Below are 22,678 nucleotides of genomic sequence, written 5' to 3'. Positions count from 1 at the left end.
GATTCCAAGGCTGAAATGCGGTGTGCTCGACATCCAGTCTGGCCGTAGGTTTGAGAAACCTGGACCTCAACTTCTCAGCCTGGTCCAGATGTGTTACCGGCCCCCGAGCCACGTCCCTGACCCTTCACCCAGTAGCACGTAGGCCGGCAGGGGCTCTGGGCACAGGCCTGGCCAGAGCTGCTCACTGACACATGTGCCAAGGCTGAGCCAGGATCAGGCCACGGGCCAGGGCTGCTGGGAGAACAGATGAGTGTGACTCCATCCCTCCTGGAAAGACAGCCCCGGGCTCTGCTGTTCAGCAGAAGAGCATTTCTAAGCTACTCATACCCTCTCCGGAGGAGGCCAACCCTGAGACAGGTTCCCATTCAGGGCCCAGGGCTACACGTGCCCCTGTCCAGTCTGTGCCCTCTGTTGGGGGCTCTCCAGCTCCCTGGCCCCTTCCCCCCCTGGTGCGGGGTCCAGACCAGGCCGCCCCAACACTAGTTGGACTGTAGGGCACACCTTCGTGTGTATGACACTTCCCAGAGTCCACACTGAGAAGTCCTCTTGGGTCTGTGCTGCCTGCTATTGGCCGGCCGCAGCCTTGAGGATGTCCAGAGCTAGGGGGAGGGAGGTGGGAGCTGAGAGGCAGCTACCAAGCCAGGCCAGCTCCCAGAGCCGGCCTGCCAGTGACTTTCCTTAAAGGAATGCAGTAAACAAGAAGCTCGGCCCCATGGGGCCAGAGGTGGGAGGCTGGGGGTGGGGGCAGCCCGGATGACCATCTTATTCTCCATCTTGACCACTTTATCCCAAAGGACTGAGCCGCTGGGGAGAGGTCAAGTTTATTTTACCAAACCAGAGGCTTGTTAGCTTCAGGCTCAGAAGCTCACTCCAGAACTGTCATCCATCAGCTAGTTTCTTTAGTGGTTCTCTCTCGGCTGCTACTCGAAACACAATCTTTCAGGGCAAGTTATTGGAGTCCTGATAATTCAGTTCTCATCCAGACCACCGCTGGCCCTCTTGTTACTGAGGAATGTGTGTGAGCAGGAGCGAGATTTAAGTCCTGCTGAATGGGAACACTGCAAGAAGTTTAAATTCTGGATCTCCTTCCTTTTTAAGACTGAATGATATTCCGTCGCATGTATAGACATTTTGTTTATCCACGCATCCATGGACAGACACTGGATTGCTTCCACCTTTTCACTTTGTAAATAACCCTGCTGTGAGCATGAATGTGCAAGTGTCTGTTTGAGTCCCAGCTTTCCATCCTTTTGGGCGTACACCCAGAAGGGGCATTGCTGGAACAGACCCACATTCTGACTTCTCTGCACCCCCCGCCTTGGCTGTTTCACCTCCATCCTACCCAGTGTGTGAATCACTTTCCTGAAAATATCCTCAGCAGGGGGCACACTCTCCACCCAAGCCCCAACCCAGAGTCTCCCAAGTCCACGCCTGCACTGCTGCCTCTCCAGGCTGAGGGTCCACCCTAGGGAGTCCACCTACCGGCTGCCTCCTCCCCCACGGCCTCGCCCTCCCAAGTGATGGCCAGGCTGAGCACAAGTTCCAGAGTGAGAACCCAGGGCTGCAGTCTTTGCTCCTATGCGACTCGGAGATCGCAGTCCTTCAGAGGGTTGGTGCCTCGTGGGAGGCATTTACAGCAGTGCCCAGCGCACAGGAAGCGCCCCGGAGAAGTCTTGCTTCCCTGACTCACAGCTCTCTGCTGGTTCTCCACAGCGCCTGTCTGCATCTCTCTCCCTTCTCCTCAGCTCTCGCATCCCACTCCACCTGCATTCTCAGCAGACCAACTCCTCCACTCACTCCCCAGGAGTAAACAGAAACAACCAGTGAGAATTCTCTAATTTCCCGCCATCACACCTGTACACCCACCTCCAGCTCGTCTCTGTCCTCCTGTCCTCGGGAAGGAAGAGCGTCTCTCTTCCTGACCCCATGGGCTCCGCTCCCAGCCTCCTCTCTCTGGAGCTCCCACTGTCTCCCACAGCCCTGACCTCTCCCTCTTTCCAGCTCCTTCCACCACCTTTAGACAGCTAGCACCTCTCCCACATCAATCAAATCCCTGCCTTCCAGCTGCTGCCCACTGTCTCTATCCTTTTACACCCAAACTTCCCCAAAGAGTTCCTTTTTAATCCCTCTTCATTCCCGGATCCCAGACAATCTCGCCTCAGCCATGGAAACTCATCCAGCTCACAGGGACTCTCTCATTGCTAAATTGCGTTTACATCGTTTATTCTTTATCTTGCCCAGCTGCTTGGGAAGCTCTGACACAACACCCAGCCCTCCCTCTTGACTGCTCCTCCCTGGTTTCCATCACACCTCGTGGATTCCTCCAGCTTTCCTACAGCTCCTGTCCAGTTTCCTTGAAGATCTGTGTCCTCTGCATGCCTCTTGGTGTGGGTGTTTCAAGGTCTTATTTGAGCCCCTTTAGACCCTCCTCCAGGGGGCCTCACCCACGCGGATGGCATCATTGTGTCCTACATTCTGTCTCTTGAAGCCATATTTCTGGGCCAGACGCCACTACGGAGGCTCAGACCCTTGTGTCCCATTGTCTGCGCGTCCCAACATCCCCAACACTGAGTTCCTCCTCTCTCCCCACTGCCAGGACTGCCCCTGCTCCGTCCCTCTCCTGGTGAAGGGCTCCTGCAAACATCCGGTGGCTCAGATCAGAAGCCCCGACGGGAAGAGGATGGGAGGAGCATGTGGGGGAGCAGTGCGGACCCTTCTGCACTCAGTTGTCCCTCTCCCCCGTCCCAGGGGATCTGGGGGCCGGCTGTGGAACGACCTATTTTATAAAAGACAGTTCTGTTCCCTCATCTCCTACACGCAGACGCCTCCTGACACCTCTGGAACCAGTCCCTCCTGCCATCCTCATCGATGTCACTTTAGTCCAGGTCACTGTCACCTGTCCCTGGGGTTACTGCAACACCCTTATCCTGGCTTTGCTGACCTCCTTCTCCAGGACAGTCTGCACACTGCAGCTGCGGGGACCTTGCTGAAGTACAGACCCCTCAATTCACTTCCTCACCTAAAACCTTCCAGTGGCTCCCCAGTGCCCTCGGGACAAAGTCCAGACTCAAGGCCCTTCCCGACGTTGGGCTGACCTCTGTCCCTCAGTGCCCCTCTTGGCATCCCTCCCTGCAGCTCTGCTCAGCCCTGCTTGACTCCCCTTGGTTCCCGGAGCAGCCAGAGCCCGGGCTTCTGCAGCAATGGTCTCGCCATGTGGAAAGCTCTTCCTCCTTCTGCCCAGCAAATTCTTACCCTACTTCCCAACCTAGAGAGGTTTCAGCTGAGATCTTTAATTCATCTGGATTTTACTTTGGAGTAGGATAGGAGGGAGCAATCTAACTCTTTTTTCCAAACAGATATTCAATGTCTGAATTACTTTTATGATCAGAAAAAACAAAATTTTTTATGAAAAAAAATTGTCTGAATAATAGTTTCATAGCAAGAAAAGAAAAAACAAAAACAAAACAACCCAAGACCCCTGAGGCCAGTGGCAGGGAGAGGGGATGGGAGGGACAACGGGGACAGGGAGCTGGTGGTGGCCCCCGTCACACAGCCCGGCTGTGCTGTGGCAGGACCTGCCACGGAGCCTGACCCTCGCTGGTTCTGCTCCAGTGACTTCAGAGTCAGCCCCGGTGATAAATGTTAGTCCTTATTGGAGGGTCCGCCTCCACCTCCCGCGTAAGCACAAACTCCACGGTTCATTTTCCCTCGCAGGATTGTCTCCAGGGGGTTGAGAACCTGGGATATGAGGCCGTTTTCTGAGGCTGTCCAGCTCGGGGCTTCCCACGGGGAACAGACAGCGTCTGTGTCAGGGTCTGCTCTGCCCTGGTAAGTGAAGGGGGACGGGCGTATTCTGGAACAGACAGGGGTGTGCACACCTGGCCCTGAATGTTCCACCAAACTCTGCCAAGGGTATGGTGAGTCTTGATGGCTCGGAGTCTTTAAGGACAAGGATTTCCTGCAAAAGGATATTAAAAATGAAATTGGGTAAGCAGACCCGACGGTGAGAGCTCTGTGGGTCTTGCTCCCCTTCCAGGAGCCCCAGAAGAGCCACCGAGAGGCACAAACAAGGAAGATGGGAGGTTGAGACGGGCCGAATGGCAGGTTATGAGGACCCATCTCCAGAGCCTGAGGGCCTGTGGCCGATCTTCTCCATGACAAACGGTCAGCCCCTGTGCTCTCTGCAGACCTAAGTACTTGCCCAACTGGTCTGGTGACTCACACTGGGGAGCTTGTAGCTAACCCCATTTTTGGAGAAACCGGGAAATCTCTTTGTAGAAACAAACACGTCACTTCAGCACTGCACTCCCTGAAAGGCCTGCTGCTGCTTTCCCTTCTCCACTCCACCCCAGCACAGACGAAAACCCAAGCAAGCTTGAAACACTCTGTAAAGAGTTGCTTAAATGTAAGCCATTTGTCCCCAAGGACTGTGTCTCACTCAGGTCCCCGGGGGTGGCAGGAGGAACACGCTGTCCTCTTGCTGCCCGGTGCTGCGAGCAGGAGCCTGGCTCTCACACATACCCTCCCCACCCCCGGCCTGTCCTAAACAGAAGATGCCCAATCAGGACTGGATCCACAGGCCCTGTGCTCAAGAGGGCACCGTGCTTGGTTTAATGCTCTGCTGTCGCCATCTTGAAAGGCTTCATAATACTTGAACAAGGGGACCCACATTTTAATTTTGCACTGGGTTCCAAAAATTCTGTCACCAGTCCTGGGCCTAACAGAAGAGCAGGAGCAGAGGATGTTGGGAGTAGAGCAGATCTCTGCCCTCCTGCATTCACCATCTTCGGGAATGGCACCCCCAACCCCAGACACTCAGTTCCCTTCACAGTCAGTGAAGGGAACAGAGGGAGCAATCCTGCTCCCTTGCCACGTTCGCTTCACCCCACCTTCCTGACTTAGATCAGCTCCTCACCATCCCACTGCCGGTGCTGTGCTTGGGGCCCCCGTCATCTCTTGCCTCCCCGCTGGTCTCCCTGTCTCCTGTCTGACTTCTCAAGCCATCTTCACGCTGTGGCCAGAGAAATCTTTCTAGAATGTAAATCTGACCAGTGGCTCCCATACTTTCAGGATGAAGTCCAGACTTCCTAGCTTGGTGCCCAGCGCCCTGCGATCAGGCCTCTCATCCCATTTCCCCCACCCTCACATCCCTGTTGTAGCGGAGAACGGACCTCCCACCCTCAAGCCTAGCCACCTTCGCGAATGCTGTTCCTGCCACCCAGAGTGTCCTCTCCCTCTCTGCCGGGCAAACTCTTCTCACTCTCCTTCTCTTTCTCCTCCCCTTCCACCTCCTCCTTCTTCTTTTTAACTTTTTATTATGGGAAACTTCAACTGTACACAGGACTCGAAAACAGCACAGTGAGCCTCAGGGCCCCAGGGTCCAGCCCCACACCCTGTGCCCAGTCTCCTGGCCAGTCTTGTTTCCTCCAGATGCCCGCCCCTGCTTCTCTCAGCCTCTGATTATTTTGAAGCAAATCCCAGGTATATCATCTCATGCATAAATATTCCAGTGTGTATCTCTAAAAGACAGAAACTTTTTAAAAAGATAGCTACACTACCATTCTTTTACCTGAAAAATTATTAATAGCAGTTCCTTAGTAGCCCATCGACACTCAGCCCAGGGCCTCTCACTGGCCCTCAGCCAGGCTTCGGGTTGGGATCCCTCCTCTGTGCCCCCGCAGCAGGCAGGGCTCGCCGCTCTCTGTCCCTGGGCTAGATGGTGAGCAACCTGAGGGGAAGGACCAGTCCTTTATTTCCGTCCCTAGCACCTGACCTCACAGAGTGATTTGCACATAGTAAATATTAGCTGGGATAAAAAGAAAAGATTTCAATCCTACCTACAATGTCCCTACCAAATAGGTTGTGCTTGAATACTTCCAGTGACAGGGAGCTCAGTTCTTCCTGAGGAAGACAGGCCTCTTTTTTTAAGCTGACTCAGAAAGCACTTCTGGTCTGGTTATGTCCCTGGGGTCGCACAGAATAAGGCGACCCCTTCTCCTCCACATGAGTGCTCTGTATGTGTTGTCTTCTCCCTGGGGCTGCCCTTCTCCAGGCTGTAAGAGTTCATGTTAGACTGAGCCCATCATTCCAGTCTGATCAGAACTTTCTGGATCCCAGTTCTGCTGTTTAAAAGTTCACCATCACTCTCAGCTTCAGATAATCTGAAAATCTGGTAGGTATGCCTTCTAGGTCCTGGAAGGGGCAGAGTGGAGGACAGACCCCTTAGGGAGCCACCAGTCAGCGTCCAACTGCACTACCTCCCAGTCCCCATCTCTCCACCCTTGCCAGTGAGCTACTATGAGGGGCCTTCTCCAAAGTCCCCTAAACCTCTGGAGGGGACAGGATTGTGGAGAGGAGAGGGAACTGTTGGCTTCAATGCCACCTCCACCCACTGCTGACTCTTCCTGGGGACTTTTACCCCAGTAAAATGATACACATTGAGCCACCATTTCCCAGGTTTCAGACACTGGCAAGTTGTTCTGGAAAGTTCCTCCTTTCATGCTGCAGGCTCATTACAACTCTCAAATGTGGCTCCCTTCCAGCGCCTGAGGCCCGAGGAGGCCCAAGCTCTTCATGTGCCAAGGCCACAGAGGTGGGAATTCCCCTCACTAGCTGGGAGAAGAGGCTCCCTGGGGTGTCAGCCAGAGCTGGGGAGCAGCCCGAGCATCGAGTTGAGTCTTTCAGTCCAGGACAGTTGGGAGGAAGGTCTGGTCAATTCCACTGGGGGGAAGAAAGGCAAGTCCAGATGCAGGGGAAGAGAGAGGCAGCAACAAGGATATCAATCCATTAAATCAGGGATGCCAAGTGGCATCTACACAGCACAGGACCCAGTGAATACACAAGGGGAGGTGAGAGCCTGGAGGGGCTGAGAGTAAAGCTTCAGGGTGGCCTCCTTCAGAGGAGGTCGTTTGGGCCCAGGAGTCCAGAGAGGGACTTTCTCAGCAGAGGTGGTTTATTGGAGCATAGACATCCAGGGATAGTTGAGAAGTTCTTTGTAACTGGAGAGGGCAAGAGATGAGACCAGAACTATGCCCTGGGCCAGATCACGAAAGACCACACATCATGCTAAGGGATGTGGGCTTCACCTGATGTGCCACAGAGAAGCATCCAGATGTTTAACCAGAGAGTGACAATCAGATTTGTATTTTAGAAAGACAGCTCTGGCAGCAGTTTGGAGGCTGGAGTTGGGGCTGGGAGAAGCCGGAGGGAAGGAGACCAGTTGGGAGGCTATCACAGAAGTCCAGGCAGGAAGCGATGGGATCTTGGACCAAGGCCAAGCAGTGAGCATGAGGAAGAGGAGAGGAATTCTACAGACACTTCTGGGGTACAATGAGTAAGATCCAGTGAAGTGGGGAGTGACAAGGAGAGTGGACGATGACTCCAGATTTCCAGTTGGGTTGACTGGATAGATAGTGATGCTCATAACCATAATGAGGAACGCAGCAGGAGGTGAGGATAGGAGTTGAGATGGTGAATTGTTTGGGCCATGACAAAGTTTAAATGCCTAACGAGTTGGCATGAATAAGGATCTGAGGCTCAGGAAAGAGATCTGGGTTTGAGATGTAGACTTGGGAGTCACAAGTGTCTAAGTAACAACGAAAACCACGGGAGTAAATTAGGTGACTCTGGAAAAGGGAGTCATCAGGAAGAGAAAGGGATTTAAGGACTAGGAGCAGGGAAATTGCCATATTATTTAACAAAATAAAACCCCATCCTTTGAGGTTAGCAAAACCACAATGAGCTACACTTCACACCAATTAGGGTGGCTATAATAAATAGACAGACAATAATAAGTGTTGACGAAGACACGGAGAAATTGGAACCCTCATACGTTGCTGGTGGGAATGTAAAATGTTACAGCTGCTTTGAAAAACAGTCTGGCAGCTCCTCAAAAAGTTAAACACAGAGTTACCATATGACCCAGCAATCCCATGCTTAGGTATGTACCCAAGAGAACTGAAAACATGTCCACACAAAAACTTATATGTGAATGTTCATGGCAGCATTATTCATAATAGCCAAAAAGTGGAAACAACCCAAATATCCATCAACTGCTGAATGGATAAACAAAATGTGGTGTGTCCATACAAAGGAATATTACTCAGCCATAAAAAAGAAGGAAGTTCATACTACAAAATTGAAAACATGATAAGTGACAGAAGCCAGACCCAAAAGACCACATATTGTATGAGTCCATTTATATGAAATGTCCAGAATAGGCAAATCCATAGAGACAGAAAGTGGATTCATGGTTGCCAGGGGCTGGAGGTAGGGGAACTGGGGAGTAACTGTTAATGGGGATGGGGTTCCTTTTTGGAGTGATGAATATATTCTGGAATTAGGTAGTGGTGTTGGTTGCACTACTGTGAATACACTAAAAAACCACTCAATTTCACACTTTGAAAGGGTGAATTTTAAGGCATGTGAATTATATCTCAATAAAAAAAATTTAAGATAACTAAGAGATCCTAGTCTTAATTACACAATGATAGAAGGGTTATACCAAACAAAATCTTATCTCACATACTGTCCTGATCTTCTCTTCCTTTAATTTCTAAAGAATAAAGATTAAATAAAGAACAGAAAATATAAAAAGATAAACAAAAAGACCCAAAAACCTGTATGCCAGAGACAGTGGTTGGAAACACTATATTGTAGACCAGCTCTATCTAGTGGAAATGTAATGTGAGTTATACATGTAACGTTAAATGTTCTAGTAGCCACATTACAACAGGTAAAAAGAAACAAGTGAAATTAATTATAATAATTCATGTTTTGAACCCATACAAAATATTACTTAAAACACGTAATCAATATAAAATTATTAATAAGATATTTTACATTCCTTTCTTCCTGCTAAGTCTTTGAAATCTGATGTGAATTTCATACTTATGGCACATCTCTGTTCAGACTGGCCACATTTCAAGGGCTCGAGAGCTGCATGTGGCGACTGGTCACTACGTTGGACAGTGCCGATCTAGAATGACGGTCACTTCCCACGTGAGCCAGTGATTTCCTTCTGTTTATTTCCGTGTGTGGTGAGCAATTAAAAACCCTAAATAACACAGGGCTTGTGTGATTGGCTGCAATGTCATTAGCAAGAGGCAAGCTGGGGAGACCACAGCCTCTTCTACAGCCAGGCTTGGGGAGGAGAACCTCAGGGGAGAGAAGGGGCAATTTCAAAGAGGAGAGGGGAACTAGGTGAGTGAGTCTCTGGGGTCTACAGTTAGGGAGAAAGTGCGAAGGGAGCCAGAGCACGAGGATCCTGCTGCTGGGAGAAGGAATCACCCAGAATGCCAGGAGTGCCTCCTGACAGCCCTTCCCCAGGGCGTATCTGAGAGCAGAGGGGAGCCAGGCCAGCACCGTCCTCAGAGCGCAGAGGGTCTCCAGGGTGCAGCAAGGTGACTGGAGAGCTGCCAGCAGAGACAGCCACCAGGACTGAGCGGCACCTCTCCTGGAAGGGGCCACACAGGGGACATTTCATAAACGCTGAGTGAACAAATGCATCTCCCATTCAAGTGGAAGTCCAAAAAGGCCGGAGAGACAATTTTTTTTTCTAAGTTATGCAGCTTGTTGCAACTTGAAGTCAGAAGAAGAGTTCAAGATCTTCCTCGGTCACCAGTTGGGTGACCTCTTTAAGCTTCAGTTTCCGCATCTGTCAGGCAGGTTAGAGCCTGTCTATCCTCCTCTGTTACAAAGCTGACAGGAGGGTCAAATGAGACCCTGCATACAGAGCCTGGAAGGCTCAACACAGACACAAGGTGTAGGGCTCTACCACCATGGGGCCGTGAGGAGCTGGGGCACACGTGGTGATGTCCCAAGACAGCGACTCAGTGCTCACCTGCAGGCTACCGGGTGTAAGACGTTCTTCCTCTAGTTTTCTTGGGAGGGAAAAAGGACTTTGCCTCATAACCGGGTATTATGTGGACTTAACTATGGTACTTTCAAATGCCTTCTGGCAGCAGGAGGATGGACTAAATGACCTTCCCTTCTCAACGTCCTCCCTACACCTGAAATTCTCCAAGGCTGGAGGCTTGCTTCTCCTTGTAATTAGTAACACCTCTTTCCTCCCAAGACAACGGGGGGCCAGGCACATCTGTTGCATCCATGGTGCACACAAACAAACACATTCCTGGGGGGCACAGCGAGAGGGAGGTGGAGGTTGGCCATGGTTGGCTGATATTCCAACATCAGGAACTTGATTCTCTGAAAAATACCATGTGCGGCCTCGCGTTTCCCTGGGCTGTGGAGTACCCGTCCTGTGAGTGACCGTCAGTCCCTCCGTGCCCAGGTCAGTGAGTCTCCTCTCTCCTTGGAGAGTTCTATCTCCCTCGTCGGGCTGTGAGCCTCAGCTGGGGACAGTGTGTTAACTGGCCTACTTATCATCTTGTTTGGCTGGCTCCATCTCTCCAGGGATGGGCGCCAAAGGCCAAGGCAAGGAGCCTGTGCACTGGGGATCTGTTTGGGGCCTTGGAAAGCATATTTATTGGAAACCATGTAAATGTCCAAATATAGGCACATGGCTCAACCCAGCCATACGACAGACTATGATAACACCCACTGAAAATGGTGTGTTTAGGAAGAATTTTTAGTGACATGGAAAAATGACTATAATACAATAGGACAAAAAAGCAGGATATAAAATTTACGTCCCTTTGTGTGTGAACATTAAATGACCTCAACCACAAAAGGAAAGGTGCGTACAGAAGCACACACTCAATTTGACAATGGCTAACATCTTTAGCTAATAAGACAAAGAATTCTTGGTTATTTTCTCTCTTTTTTTCCTATATTTTGTATATTGTCTATAAGGAGCCCTCTTCCGTTATAACTATTTTTTGAGGAAAGTACATCTAGAAATAGCGCCTCTCTGCTCTGTGTACACCCCCTACTCCAGCCTTTAAGGCAAGGATTACAGGGACTGAAGGGGAACAGGAAGTCTCCCCAGCCTGAGGGACTGGAACAGTGGAGGCTTCCGTCCTCTGGGGTCATCGTGAGATATCTTCCTGGCGATTTAGAAATTACATTATGTTTTTCAGTGCAGTAAAGGACCAGGGACAGGCAAGTTCTCACTAAGCGGCACGTGGCAGAGACGCTGCCACTGCAGTAGGTGAGATGATCCATCTTGGGGAAACTTGGAATAAGCAAGATGGCCCCATGTCAGCCCTTATCACCTGGGAATCCAGGAGAAAAAGTAAGTCCTGATGCCCTGAGGCATCCACTGTAGGTAATGAATTACTTTCTTTCCTCTGTGTCTAGAATTATCTAGAATGGGACCAGCTATTTAGCATCTTTGGGAGAACTGAAAGTCACTCAATTCATTTTCTGTAGGACCTAATTCTCCTGCAGAACTCTGGCTGAGAAACACTGATTGTCTGTCTACGAAGACCTATTCCCAGCTCTGCTCCGCCTGTGCTCAGCCTCACAAGTCTGTGTCTACACGGTCACAGGACTGGTGTATCCAGACCTTCCGGGTCATCACACCCACACATCCAAACAGCCAGCCCCCCGAAGGGGTGGGCTCTGCAAGTACCGTGGGGGCAGCTGTCCTGCTGCACGTGAGGGACCCAAAGGGACATCTACTCAGAGCAAGTTCTCCAGAGGGGCCAGATGACTGTTTCTAGATCTACAGGCAAAGCTGCTGGACTTCTCTAGACATTTAGAGAAGACCAGATGATGGGAACTGAAGGCCTCAGCTGGCTGTATACCGAGCGAATTACTAATATCCTCTTTAGGGTATAACTGTGGCCCCAGAGATTACTTGAACATGACTGGGTCAGGCTGAAACTCTCAGCTTGTAATCTCAGCTCCCTAGAGAGCTGGGAAGGAGGAAAACAAGAAAAGGAGGAAGAAATAGAGCCAGATGAAAATGAGACCTGAGGCTCATTCCATCCAGGACAAACTGAAAGGGAATATGGCCATGAATATGGCCCACAATTCAGATCCCACCGTGTGGAGTTTTGGACTGATTTAATTGGTTCTTTACAGAAACTAGAAAAAAAGGAAGCACTGCCAAATTTCCCTTCATTTGAAGATTTGGACACAAAATCATATTTTCAAATAGTCTCAGAAGAGTATAGATGAATTCATAGCTTCTGTAGAGTCCGTAAAGTATGGCAAGGCTGGTATCTGCAAACTATTCATCCTTTATTCATTCAACAGACATCTATTGAGCCAGGTACTGTGCTCCCTACTGGGGCTGTGGAGATGAACTTGAGTCAGGCCTTGCCCTCAAAATGTTTGGGGAAAGCACAGAAACAGACAATGCCAAACAATGTGTTACGTGTGTGTCTTCCATGAAGGAAGCTGCAGACGGTGCCTTGTGGACACGGAGGAGAGCACATGACCCAGACTGGATGGGTCAGGGAACTAGAAAGCCGGCACCTGAGCTGAGCCTTGGAAGAGGACTAGGGACTGGCCAGGCGCAGGTGGGGTTAGCATCCCAGCTGAAGGCGATGGCATGTGACAGGCCCAGAGGAAGCAGGGGGGAGCACGGCACCTTTGGAGAACCAGCGGTCAGGTCTGGCTGTAGCAAAGGGTGGAAGTCAAGGAGAAGGGCGCTAGCGGCTGGAGGGACAGGGAAGTGCTGGACAAAAGGGCCTTCTAAGCTGTGCTAAGGAGTGTGAATTTGAGCAGGGAAGCTCTACTGAGCAACTGAAGGCTGTTATGCAGGAGAGTGTCAAGAGAGACACCGGCAGCTGCGGGGAGGATGGATGGCAATGGGGCAAGGAGAGAGGCAGGGAGATGAGTGAGGAGGCCACAGGATTCTTCGAGTTGATACATGATGTGGGTGACAGTAGAAGTGACTGGAGAGGAGAGGCAGAATCAAGAGAGGTCACAGGGGTCGAATCAATAGGACCCTGTCACCAGGAGAGCTTGGAGACCCTGGGAGAGGGATCAGAGCAGGATAATTCCCAGCTAGGACTTAGGTGCGCTTCTGTTTACCCAAGTGGAGGAAAGCAGGCTTGGGGTGGGGTGGGGTGACGGCGATTCATTTATTTTTAGACTAGTTGAATCTGAGACACTTGAGGAGTCCAAGAGGCCAGTGAATGATCTAGAACTCAAAATAGAGATGTAGGCCAGAGATAGAGAGCGAGCCTGGGGTGGTAGTTGAATCCCCGGGGTGGGAGGAGGGCACCTACGAAGACTGCAGAGGAAGGGCAGAGCCCTGACAAACAACCATGGTTAGCGTTAGAGGAAGAGTTGCTCTGAGGGGAGATGGGAGGGACGGCGAGAGAGAAGAGAAGAAAACTGGGCGAATGTTGGGTCTTGGTGCCGAGGGACATGAGTGGTTTGAGAATGAGAGAGAGAGTGGTCAAATACCACAAAGTAACATACAGCATGAGGACTAAAAGTGTCCCTTGGATAGGGCAACAAGGAGGCCCTTGGAGACCTTGCCAAGGCGGACCTCAGTGTGGCAGTGGGGACCCACGGGGTGACAGTGAGTGTAGGTACGTCTCCGCATCTTGGCTGTGAAGGCAAGGAGAGAGGGAGGGGGTCGGAGAGAAAGGGAAACCACAGAAAGGAGTGTTGAAGATGGGACGGCGGGCAGGCAAGTTTTCAGGTCGCAGAAAAGGAATCTGAAGGTATTCTCACCTGGTGGCTTCAAGCTTCTCAGTGAAACGTGACCCAAGGTCACCTGCCGGGGGAGAGGAGGGAGGCGCTGGGGCAGGAGGCTTGAGAGAGAGGCTCACTTGTGGAATAAAAGAGAGACATGTAGAGGTTTTCTGGGAGGCCCTGAGGGCTGGTCTGAGGTTACAGGGTTTTAACCACAGCAGCACCGACATATTCGACTGTGCTGGCATCTCCAGGTCTGACCAGCAGCTAGAGAGCTGAGCAGACGCGACCAGGGGTTCCTATCATCCTGGCAGGGGGTGATGAAAGGTTGGGGGCGAAGCATGAGAACTGAGGATCATGTTGAGAGTGACCAAAGTAAGACAGAAGCCAAACAGAAACAGGAACATAAGGAAAGCCAGAAAGGGCCTGAAAATGGGGGAGTCTGTCCACGCTGGGAGTGAGAAAGGCTAAGAGGGGGAGAGGCCATGAGTGGGCCACGCCTTTAAGCCACCATCTTTGGGAGATGAGAGTCTTGAGCGGAGGCATCTAAACCGGGTTTTCATGAAGCGCCCCAATCCTAAGAGAGCGGGTCAGGAGACCGCAGGCAGGACGCGTTCAAAGGACAGGATGGCACTCTACTCACTCTCAAAGATGGCCTCCACTAGAAACGACGATGACGGCAATCGCCTAATTCGATGCCTCCTGTTTGCAAATCATGTTAGACCTTCCCCAAACTTTTGTCTTCGAGCCTTACAGACTCTGCAAAATAGGTAGCATCACCTCTACTTACAGCTGAAGAAGTTAACAGTGCATTATGCATCTTCTCTGACCCAGCAGTTCCGCTCCTAGGTACATACCCAGTGGAAATGAAGTCGCAAGTGCACCAAAAATGGACACAAATGTTAAGAGCAGCACTGACTGCAATAGCCCCACACTGGAAACAGCCCAAGTGTACAGTACCCGTGAGATGGATGAATAAATTATGGCACATTCACACAACAAAATACTGTGTAGCAGTGAAAGTTTAAAGAAAATGCTACAGACAACAACATGGTTGACTCCCACAAACATGAGGTTGAGTGAAAGAAGCCAGATACAAAAGTACATGTACTGTATGATTCTCTACATGTAAAATCTAAACAGGCAAGACTGGCCTGCAGGCTGAAGTCAGGAGAGGGGTTGCCTGTGGAGGAGAAAGGGAGCAGAGAAGGAGAGGGAGCGGGGGGGCGGGGGGCTGCGGTGCTGGCAGGGCTCTAGTCCTTGCTCACTTTGTGGGAATTCAGGAAACTCGACATTTGTGTTGTGTGCCCTTTTCTGCATGTAATTTACATTTCAATAAAACATATACATATAAGAAAAAATACATTATTGTCAAGAATAATATGCCATACAGACAAGACATTAAAGAATAAAGATAAAATAAAGCTTAGAAACGGTAAACGCTTGTCTGAGGCCACACAGCTAGTGAATAGCTGAGTTGGGAAGGAGGCCCAGGTACCCCCAGCTTGGCTGACAAACCCAGAGCTTGTCCCACCACCCTAGTGGTCAGCTGTGTGCTGGGAAAGGACCTGTGTGTTCCCTCCTTCTCCTTGGGCGTGGGTGGCCTTGGGGGCAGAAGATGGATACACTGGAGGTGAAAATCTACTGGATTTTGAAGCAGCTCTGGCAGTTGTCTGTTGACTGTTCACATGCCAGATTTCAGATCTGGAAGTGTTTTTGTATTTTCTCTACCTCACCCAGGGAGCACTGAGCATTATTCTGGTGACCTGAAGCTTAACCTCTGACAATTGTCACAGCCTCCTAAATTTCTCTCCCCTTCAATCCAGCCTATATATGGCTGCCAGTGCTGTCCTCCCGGAGCAGCACATGTCAACCCCATCTTCCCCTCCCCACATTTATTAACCTGACAGCATCCTTGCCTGTCTCTGCTGCCCTCCTTCCTAACACAAGAGGCAGTCACCTGCCGCTGAGGCTGACCCCTCAACTCCAGTGCATTCCATCCCTTCTTGCCTCCCTTCCCAGTGTCGTCAAGGTATCCCTCTACTGAACTATCCCCATTAGCATGTAAACATGCTATCATAGCCATCTTAAAAAAAGCCTCCCTTGATTCCATGTTTACCTCCAGCTGCCACCCTCCTGCTTTGCTTCCCATCAGAACACAACTCAAACAAGAGACTGGTCTACACTCCCTATTTCAATCCACGTCCACTACTCTCTCTTGAGTCCCCTCTTCACGACAGTGAACTCATTCTTGTCAAGGTCCCACTGGCTTCCATCTTTCCAGTTACTATTGCTGATTCTTTGTTCTCATCTCATTAAACTTCTCAGCAAGAACGGGCGCGGTGGACACTCACTCTTCCTTTCAGCCCTTTCAACTTGCTTTTGTGAAGCCACTCTGAGTTTCCTCTACCTCTCTGTCTCCTCCATTGGCTCCTTCTCCTCCTCCTGAATGTTGGGGTAATGGAGGGCTTGGTCCTTGGCCCTCTGCTCCTCTCCATCCACATTCACTCCCTACAAGATCTCTTCCAGGCTCACGGCTTTAAATGTCACCTATGTACTGATGGCTCCCAAATTTAATCTCCAGACCTACCTCCCAACTGAGCTCCAGGCTTGTTCATCCCGTCAACCCAACACTTCCTCTTGGGGGCCTAAGAAGTACAAGGAACTTAATTGCTCAAGTCGGAATTCTTTACAAGTCTTTTTTTTTTTTTTTGGAGGAAGAGCGGCCCTGAGCTAACATCTGTTGCCAATTTGAGGAAGATTCACCCTGAGCTAACACCTGCTGCCAGTCTTCCTCCTTTTTCCCTTTTTTCTCCCCAAAGCCCCAGTAGATAGTTGTATGTCATAGTTGTACATCCTTCTAGTTGCTCTATGTGGGATGCTGCCACAGCATGGCTTGACGAGCGGTGCGTAGGTCCACGTCCAGGATCCAAACCGGCGAACCCTGGGCTGCCAAAGCGGAGCGCGCAAACAACCACTACGCTACCAGGCTGGCCCCTCAAGTCAGAATTCTTGATCTGCTCACCACTCCAATTCTGCTGTTTCCTATCTCAGTAAATGGCATTAAATTCACCTAACAGCTCAGACAGGATTGCTCACCCCCATTTCTCTCTTTCCCCCAATATGTCAGCCAGTCCTGCCTATGCTACCTTTAAAGAATGTCCTGACTCTGACCACTTCTCCTCAAACCATCCCTGAGCTCTTGCCTGAGTTACCGAACCCCCTTCTAACTGTGTCCCGCTCCTCCAGTCTTGCCCTCCTACAGTCCATTCACCTTACAGCTGGCAGAGTGATCGATCCTTTTAAAACATAAATCAGATGACATCTCTCCCTGCTCAAAACCCTCCGATGAGGTCTCACCACACCTGGGATAGCCATCCGCGCTCCCTCCGCTGCCCTTGGATGCCCTGCATCCCCGCATCGTCTGAACCCTGCGGGCTTCTTGGCCTGGTCTCCCCCGACGGCCTGCGCCATGCTCACCCTGCTCCAGTTACACTCGCCCAGCCCTTCCTCTGACACACAACACCTGCTCCCACCTCAGGCCTTTGTGTTGGCTCTGCCCTCCGCTTGGAAAGCTCTTTCTCCAGACCTTCCCATGGTTCCTTTGGCCCTTCCCAGGCTCTGCTCCAATGTCAGCTCTCTGGGGTGTCCTCCTTGACCACCTTGTAGGAAACTGTCCCCTGCCAGTATGGTGGGTCATATACTGTTTCCTGAGACTGCATTATTCTTCTCTGTTAACACATGTATGTTACGTGTTACACGTGTATGTGCTGTACGTGCTCTACAGACGTGTGTACATGCACTGTCTCTCTCACCCGTTAGCATAAAGGTCACGAGGGCCAGCACCTGCCTGTCTGAGTCACTACTCTACCCAGAGGTTAGACTGGGCTACCACGATGGGCCTCATGGAATAGCTGAGAATTAACGATTTAATGGAGTCCTCCTCCCTCCTGGAAAACCCAAGCATGACTCTTGAATCCTGCCTACAAAAGAATGAGGAGAACGGAGGGTGGAGGGACAGGCGTGAAAGGAAGGTAGAAAAGCAAAGGTTCCGGCCCTTTCGAGCCGGTTTCCAGCCCAGCACTGCAAGGTGCGGTACGTGTGTGATTTTGCTTCAGCCTCACAACTCTCCTCTGACTAGGTGTTATTTCCGTCTTACAGATGGGGAAACTTGGGCTCAGAGGCAGAGTAACTTGTTGGGGGTCACAGAGCCGGTGACGGGCAGGGCAGGATCTGAGTCAGGTCCAGCGGCGTCTGGAGACTCAAGCCTAAGCACTGGACCCCACACACGCTGCACCCAGAGCTTCCTGCCAGTTCTGCCCCAGGACGCTCCGCTTTCCCCACAGGGTCTCAGGGATCCTGCTGGCCTTGCCGCTTGACTGGGAAGTATGGGCTGATGGAGCGACAAGCTGAGGGAGCCCAGGGTCCTCAAGAGGGATGGTAGGTGAGGGGATGAGAGGGTGGGGGGTGAGGGGGCAGGGGCCTTGCTATTCCTAGCTGTTTACAAACAGCATCCTGACAACCCTGCTGGTCCTTTCTGCAGTGCACCCCAGAGACAGCCGAAGGCAAACTCTTCCTAAGCAGCCTTGGCTTTTCTGAGTCATGGAGGCTGCAGACAAAGAGAATTCACAGTCCCGAAACCTCCCCACAATCCTCCCTTTACCCCGCCATGTTTCCAACCCAGCAAGGCAGCTGGGCCCTGGAGCCTGGGGCATAAAATAAATTAGGCAGTGGCTCAAGGAATTCAGGGGCCTGGGGCCAGGCTGGAAGCAATCACCACGTCTGGCCCTTCTCCTTAGCTCCGCGCGCCCGCTCCTTCTCCCCTCCTGTCATCTCCTACCTCCCACCGACAGGGCTTTGTTTTAACCTCATAAGAGATAAAAAAACAAAACAAAACAAAAATGGTTGATCTGGCATGTATGCAGGTATGAAGTCTGAAGACTCCAGGGTGAGGAGATGAGGGTCTCTCACGATGTGCAAACACTCCCAGCCCCGTATCCAGCAGGTCCTCACCACAGCCCAGGAAGGCCGATGTTATCGCCCCACTTGACAGGAGGAGTAATCGAGCCTCGGAAGTGATGTTGAGAGGCGGCACTGATAATGCCTTTGGCACCAGAGGGTATCAATACACTTCATGTCCCTCCTTCCTTGGGTAACTTACTCAAGGTCACTGGCTTTGCAAGGGGCAGAGCAAGACGAAACCTGCACCATCTGGGTCCCAACACCCACGGGCTTCCGTGCCAACAAGCACTTGAGGGGGCTGACACTCTGAAGCCAGACCCCTCTTCTTTGCTGGTTGTGCCAAAAGAGGTCTAGTGGAAAAAAGCACAGATGGGGCTGGCAAGGCCTGTGTGCTGTGGCCAGGACAGTCCTGTGTGTCCAACTTGGCAGGCATTCGAATTTCATCCTCTCTTCCCCCGCATATGTGTGCGCATGTGTGTGCGTGTGCATGTGTGCGCGTGCCTGTGTGTGTATGTGTTTGCGCGCGTGTGTGCGTGCGCACGTGCACATGCATGGAGACCTTCTGTCTCCAAGGACAGCGCCTCGGCTCCTCTGTCCGCCGTCCTCTCCCCGCGCCCTCCATCCAACCCCGCACACTCTGGCTGGGTGCCGTGCGCTGACATCGTCTGACACAGATGCTCCAGAGCCTCTTGGGTAGAGAGAGGCTCAGAGCGGGTAGACAGGTAGAAGGGGGCTTTGCCGCACTCTGAGTGTCTGCTCGGATGTGCCTCTTCCTGCCTCAGCCTGGGGACCCCAAGGCGCCCAGCCTGCCAGATGCTGGCAGCAACCTTCCCTTGGTCAGTGGGACTCATACCGCCTCTGACCATCTACCTCCCCCCTCACCATTGAGCCATTTCATTTTCCCAAGTCCTCCATGGTCCTGTCCATCTGTCCTGGCTCCCTCTCCAGCCAAGCTCTAGCCCTGCTGTCCTGACAAGGAGAAGGCATGCACCCCGGGGCCACACTGAGGGCGGGAGCAGGCACCGATGCTGCACTGCTTAAAATTCGTGAACTTAAATATTCTATACATACAGAGGAAAATTTATAATATAGGAGTAAGAGCCATCATTAAAACAGACGCCTGTGGGGGCCAGCCCGGTGGCGCAGTGGTTAAGTGCGCACGCTCCGCTTCAGCGGACCGGTGTTCGCAGGTTCGGATCCCGGGTGTGCACCAACGCACCGCTTGTCAAGCCATGCTGTGGCGGCGTCCCATATAAAGTAGAGGAAGATGGGCATGGATGTTAGCCCAGGGCCAGTCTTCCTCAGAAAAAAGAAGAGGATTGGCGTGGATGTTAGCTCAGGGCTGATCTTCCTCACAGAAAAAACAAAAAACAAAACAGATGTCTGTGGCACCCACCATCTGGAGGCAGCTCTCACGCCAGGCAGAGATTTTAACCTTGTTGCACCCTCGCTGGGTGCCTGCTTCTGCCTCCCTGTTCAACAGACCCCATTGCCTCTTCTGCCACTCCGCCCCAGCTCCAGGGCTATTTTGAGTGTTTACCAGTCGGGGTTAATCTCCTTAAGCAAGGAGCCGTGCTGCCCAGCGCAGTCCTGATAGGGCCCGGCCCTCTGCAAAGGGCAGCCTGAGGGTTAGTGCTGCTGGCCCCAGGTCCCCCTGCATTCCCATCCCTGCCGAGCTACCACGGACACTGGGCTGTGAACTGGGACTGCCGGGGCCAGCGACCAGAGGGGAGGGTCAGGGGGCTGGGGCCCAGCAGAGACTGGCCAGTGGGGCCCTCTGGTTAGCTTCTCGAGTTTACCCAAGGGAGAACCTAAAGGAGCTTCCTCCGCCCTGCCCCAGCTGCCCAGTCCCTGGCAGGGCATCAGTGCTAATCCTGACCCTGGTACCGCCAGGGAGAACGGTGGAGGCAGGTTGGAGGGTTTCTATCCCACTTGGGAAGGAAAGAGAACACCAGAGTTGACCTGCTGGGATCTGGTTCCTGAAAACTGAGCCAAGGACAAGGTTTCACTGGCTCAGTGGCTGCACACCTGCCCAGGGACTTTGTCTCCCACCAGGTGAGGGAGAGTTCCCGGGAGGACGAGGACGAGGACAGGTGGGGGAAGGGGATGGGGAGAAGGTGGGGAGGACCCACTGGCTGAGAGGTCTGCCTCTTTAAAGAGAAAGAGGGAAGCCAGGGGTCGGCTCTGCCTAGCACCACCTCCCGCCTCGCCCTGACCCCTGTAATATCCATTCAACAAGCAGAGGTGGGGGCCACTGCTTGCCAGGCCCTGGAAAATCACACACACTGGTGAAGAGAGGATCAGTGTGGAGAGCGAGAACACTCTTTACGACGGACAAGGCTTCTACAAAGTCACACTTGGGGGCTGGTCTAGTTTGCTGGACAAAACTCACACACGACACACTGTGAAAACAGAGAACTGCTCCATGCCAGCCCAGGAAACAGAAAGCAGGGTTTGCTGAGGCCCATCCTAGATGTGGGCAGACGCTTCCAAACGGCCAGCCCTGCCTCTCCTCTATCCCCTCCTGGTGGCAAAACCCTGCCGGGAGAGATCTGCATCTCCCCAGCAAAGGACCTGGCTGGCTTGTACGAGGGCTTACTGCCAAGAGAAGGGGAGGCTCCTGCAAGAGGCTCCTCCAGAAAGCGCAGACCCCTCCTGCCCTGGGAAGGAGTCGGAAGCTCTCAGGTTGACACACTTCCTGCCCCACAGACCCCTGGGCCCGGCCCCTGAGCCTTGGGAAGCCCATCTACCCCTGAGCCTCTCAAGAAGTCCGAGTGCCAGGAGACGCCAGAGGGCTTGAAGATGAGCGGTTCTCCCGCAAGGAGGGCCTAGCTCTCTCTTCCTGGGTGGCTGGCAAGAGACAGCAAGCCTCTTTCTATCCTTGTGCCCCTCCCCACAACAGGATGGGACGGATGTGAAGAAAAAAGACAGGTGTTAGGGGACCAGGAGGAAGTCAACTTGACAATGAACACTTCAAGGACACTCTCGGCTCCCATCCCACTAGCAGCCCTATTTGGTTCTGTGGGATGTCGAGTTCCCCCAACATAACCAATCTCTGCTTTATCAAACAGAGATCAGGGGTGAGAGGTCCATACCGCCAATTTAGGGGATGACATGGGTCTGAAGCAGTGAATCCTCTGCCACAAGAATGTTTCCTCTAAGGAAAGCAGCATCCCAGTTGCCGAGTCGGGGTCTCCATCCCTCCCCCCCTCCCTTCCCTCCAGGACTGTGGTCACTCACATCCATGGACATCTCCCTCTGAATCAGTTTCTTGGTCTCCTTTTCACAGAAGTTGAGCATGGCATCCCGGTTGTACGTGCCTGTGGACTGTTTCTCCGTCTGGTTTCTCTGCCGTAGCCCCACAGGGATGCTCCCGTCTGGATCCGCCACGTCCAGCTCCTTCTCCAGCTCCTCCATCTCCTCGGGAGACAGGGTGGACAGCAGGCTGTCGATATCGGGGTCTTCACTCACCTGCCGGCGATACTTGGCTACCTTGGACATGTTGGCAGAGTGGGCTGTGGCTCTTGCAGGGGCTATGGGAGTCCTGGTGGGCCTGGAGTGGGCAGTGAGCTGGTCTAGATGGAGCAGAGTGCACTCAGGAGCAGACCCCCAGCTGGTTAAGGACCGCAGCTCCCCGGCCCTGCCTGCCACAGGTGCTGAAGTGTTAACTGGAAGCCCAGGGCTAGCAGACCCTGGCTGGTCTAACCAGTGGCCAATAAGACTGGATGACCGCCTGGCCCGGAAAGGAGAAGCCAATCCCCAAGCAGGGGGCGGGCCGGCCTCGCTGTCAGAGCTGTTTGAAACTTGAGGACATTCCAGGGAATCTTGGAGCGCTGTGTGACCAAATTTAGTACAGAGCATTTAGCCTTTTAAAGACAAGGGGGCCACGCAATGAGAAAAAGATACAAAAATGCAGAGGCTGGCAGAGGCAGATCGGAGCCACGGACAGGCAGGAAAGCAGGGACTGGGCCACGGGGGTTCATGAACAGCCAGCCCCAGAGTGCCCTGTCCAGGCACGTATGCGACTTCTCCACCCTGGGGTGAGGTTGCTGTGGGCAGTGTGTGGTCCACGACTCCTTTCTACTGTATTTGGTAATGTGCTGGGGACTCCCAGCTGTTTACAGCCCTGGGGGGGGGGACACTGGATTCAAGATGCTCC

General features: G+C 52.3%; 1 protein-coding gene across 1 annotated transcript in view; it reads right to left on the bottom strand.

The window, feature by feature from the left end:
• LMOD1 (leiomodin 1) overlaps positions 1-22,108 on the bottom strand; it is a 34,260-nt gene extending 12,152 nt beyond the window's left edge. Inside the window, exon 1 of the mRNA XM_087424227.1 lies at positions 21,760-22,108. Within this exon, the coding sequence (XP_087280353.1) occupies positions 21,760-22,020 (261 nt within the window). The 5' untranslated portion in view covers positions 22,021-22,108. The remainder of the gene's footprint in view (positions 1-21,759) is intronic.
• Positions 22,109-22,678: the final 570 nt, after the last annotated feature.

The sequence above is a fragment of the Ceratotherium simum genome, chromosome 36 (assembly GCF_057802395.1).
Source record: "Ceratotherium simum simum isolate JZ-2026a chromosome 36, ASM5780239v1, whole genome shotgun sequence".
NCBI lineage: Eukaryota > Metazoa > Chordata > Mammalia > Perissodactyla > Rhinocerotidae > Ceratotherium > Ceratotherium simum.
Note: the sequence above shows the minus strand (reverse complement) of the source record. Positions and strands in the feature narration are given on the sequence as shown.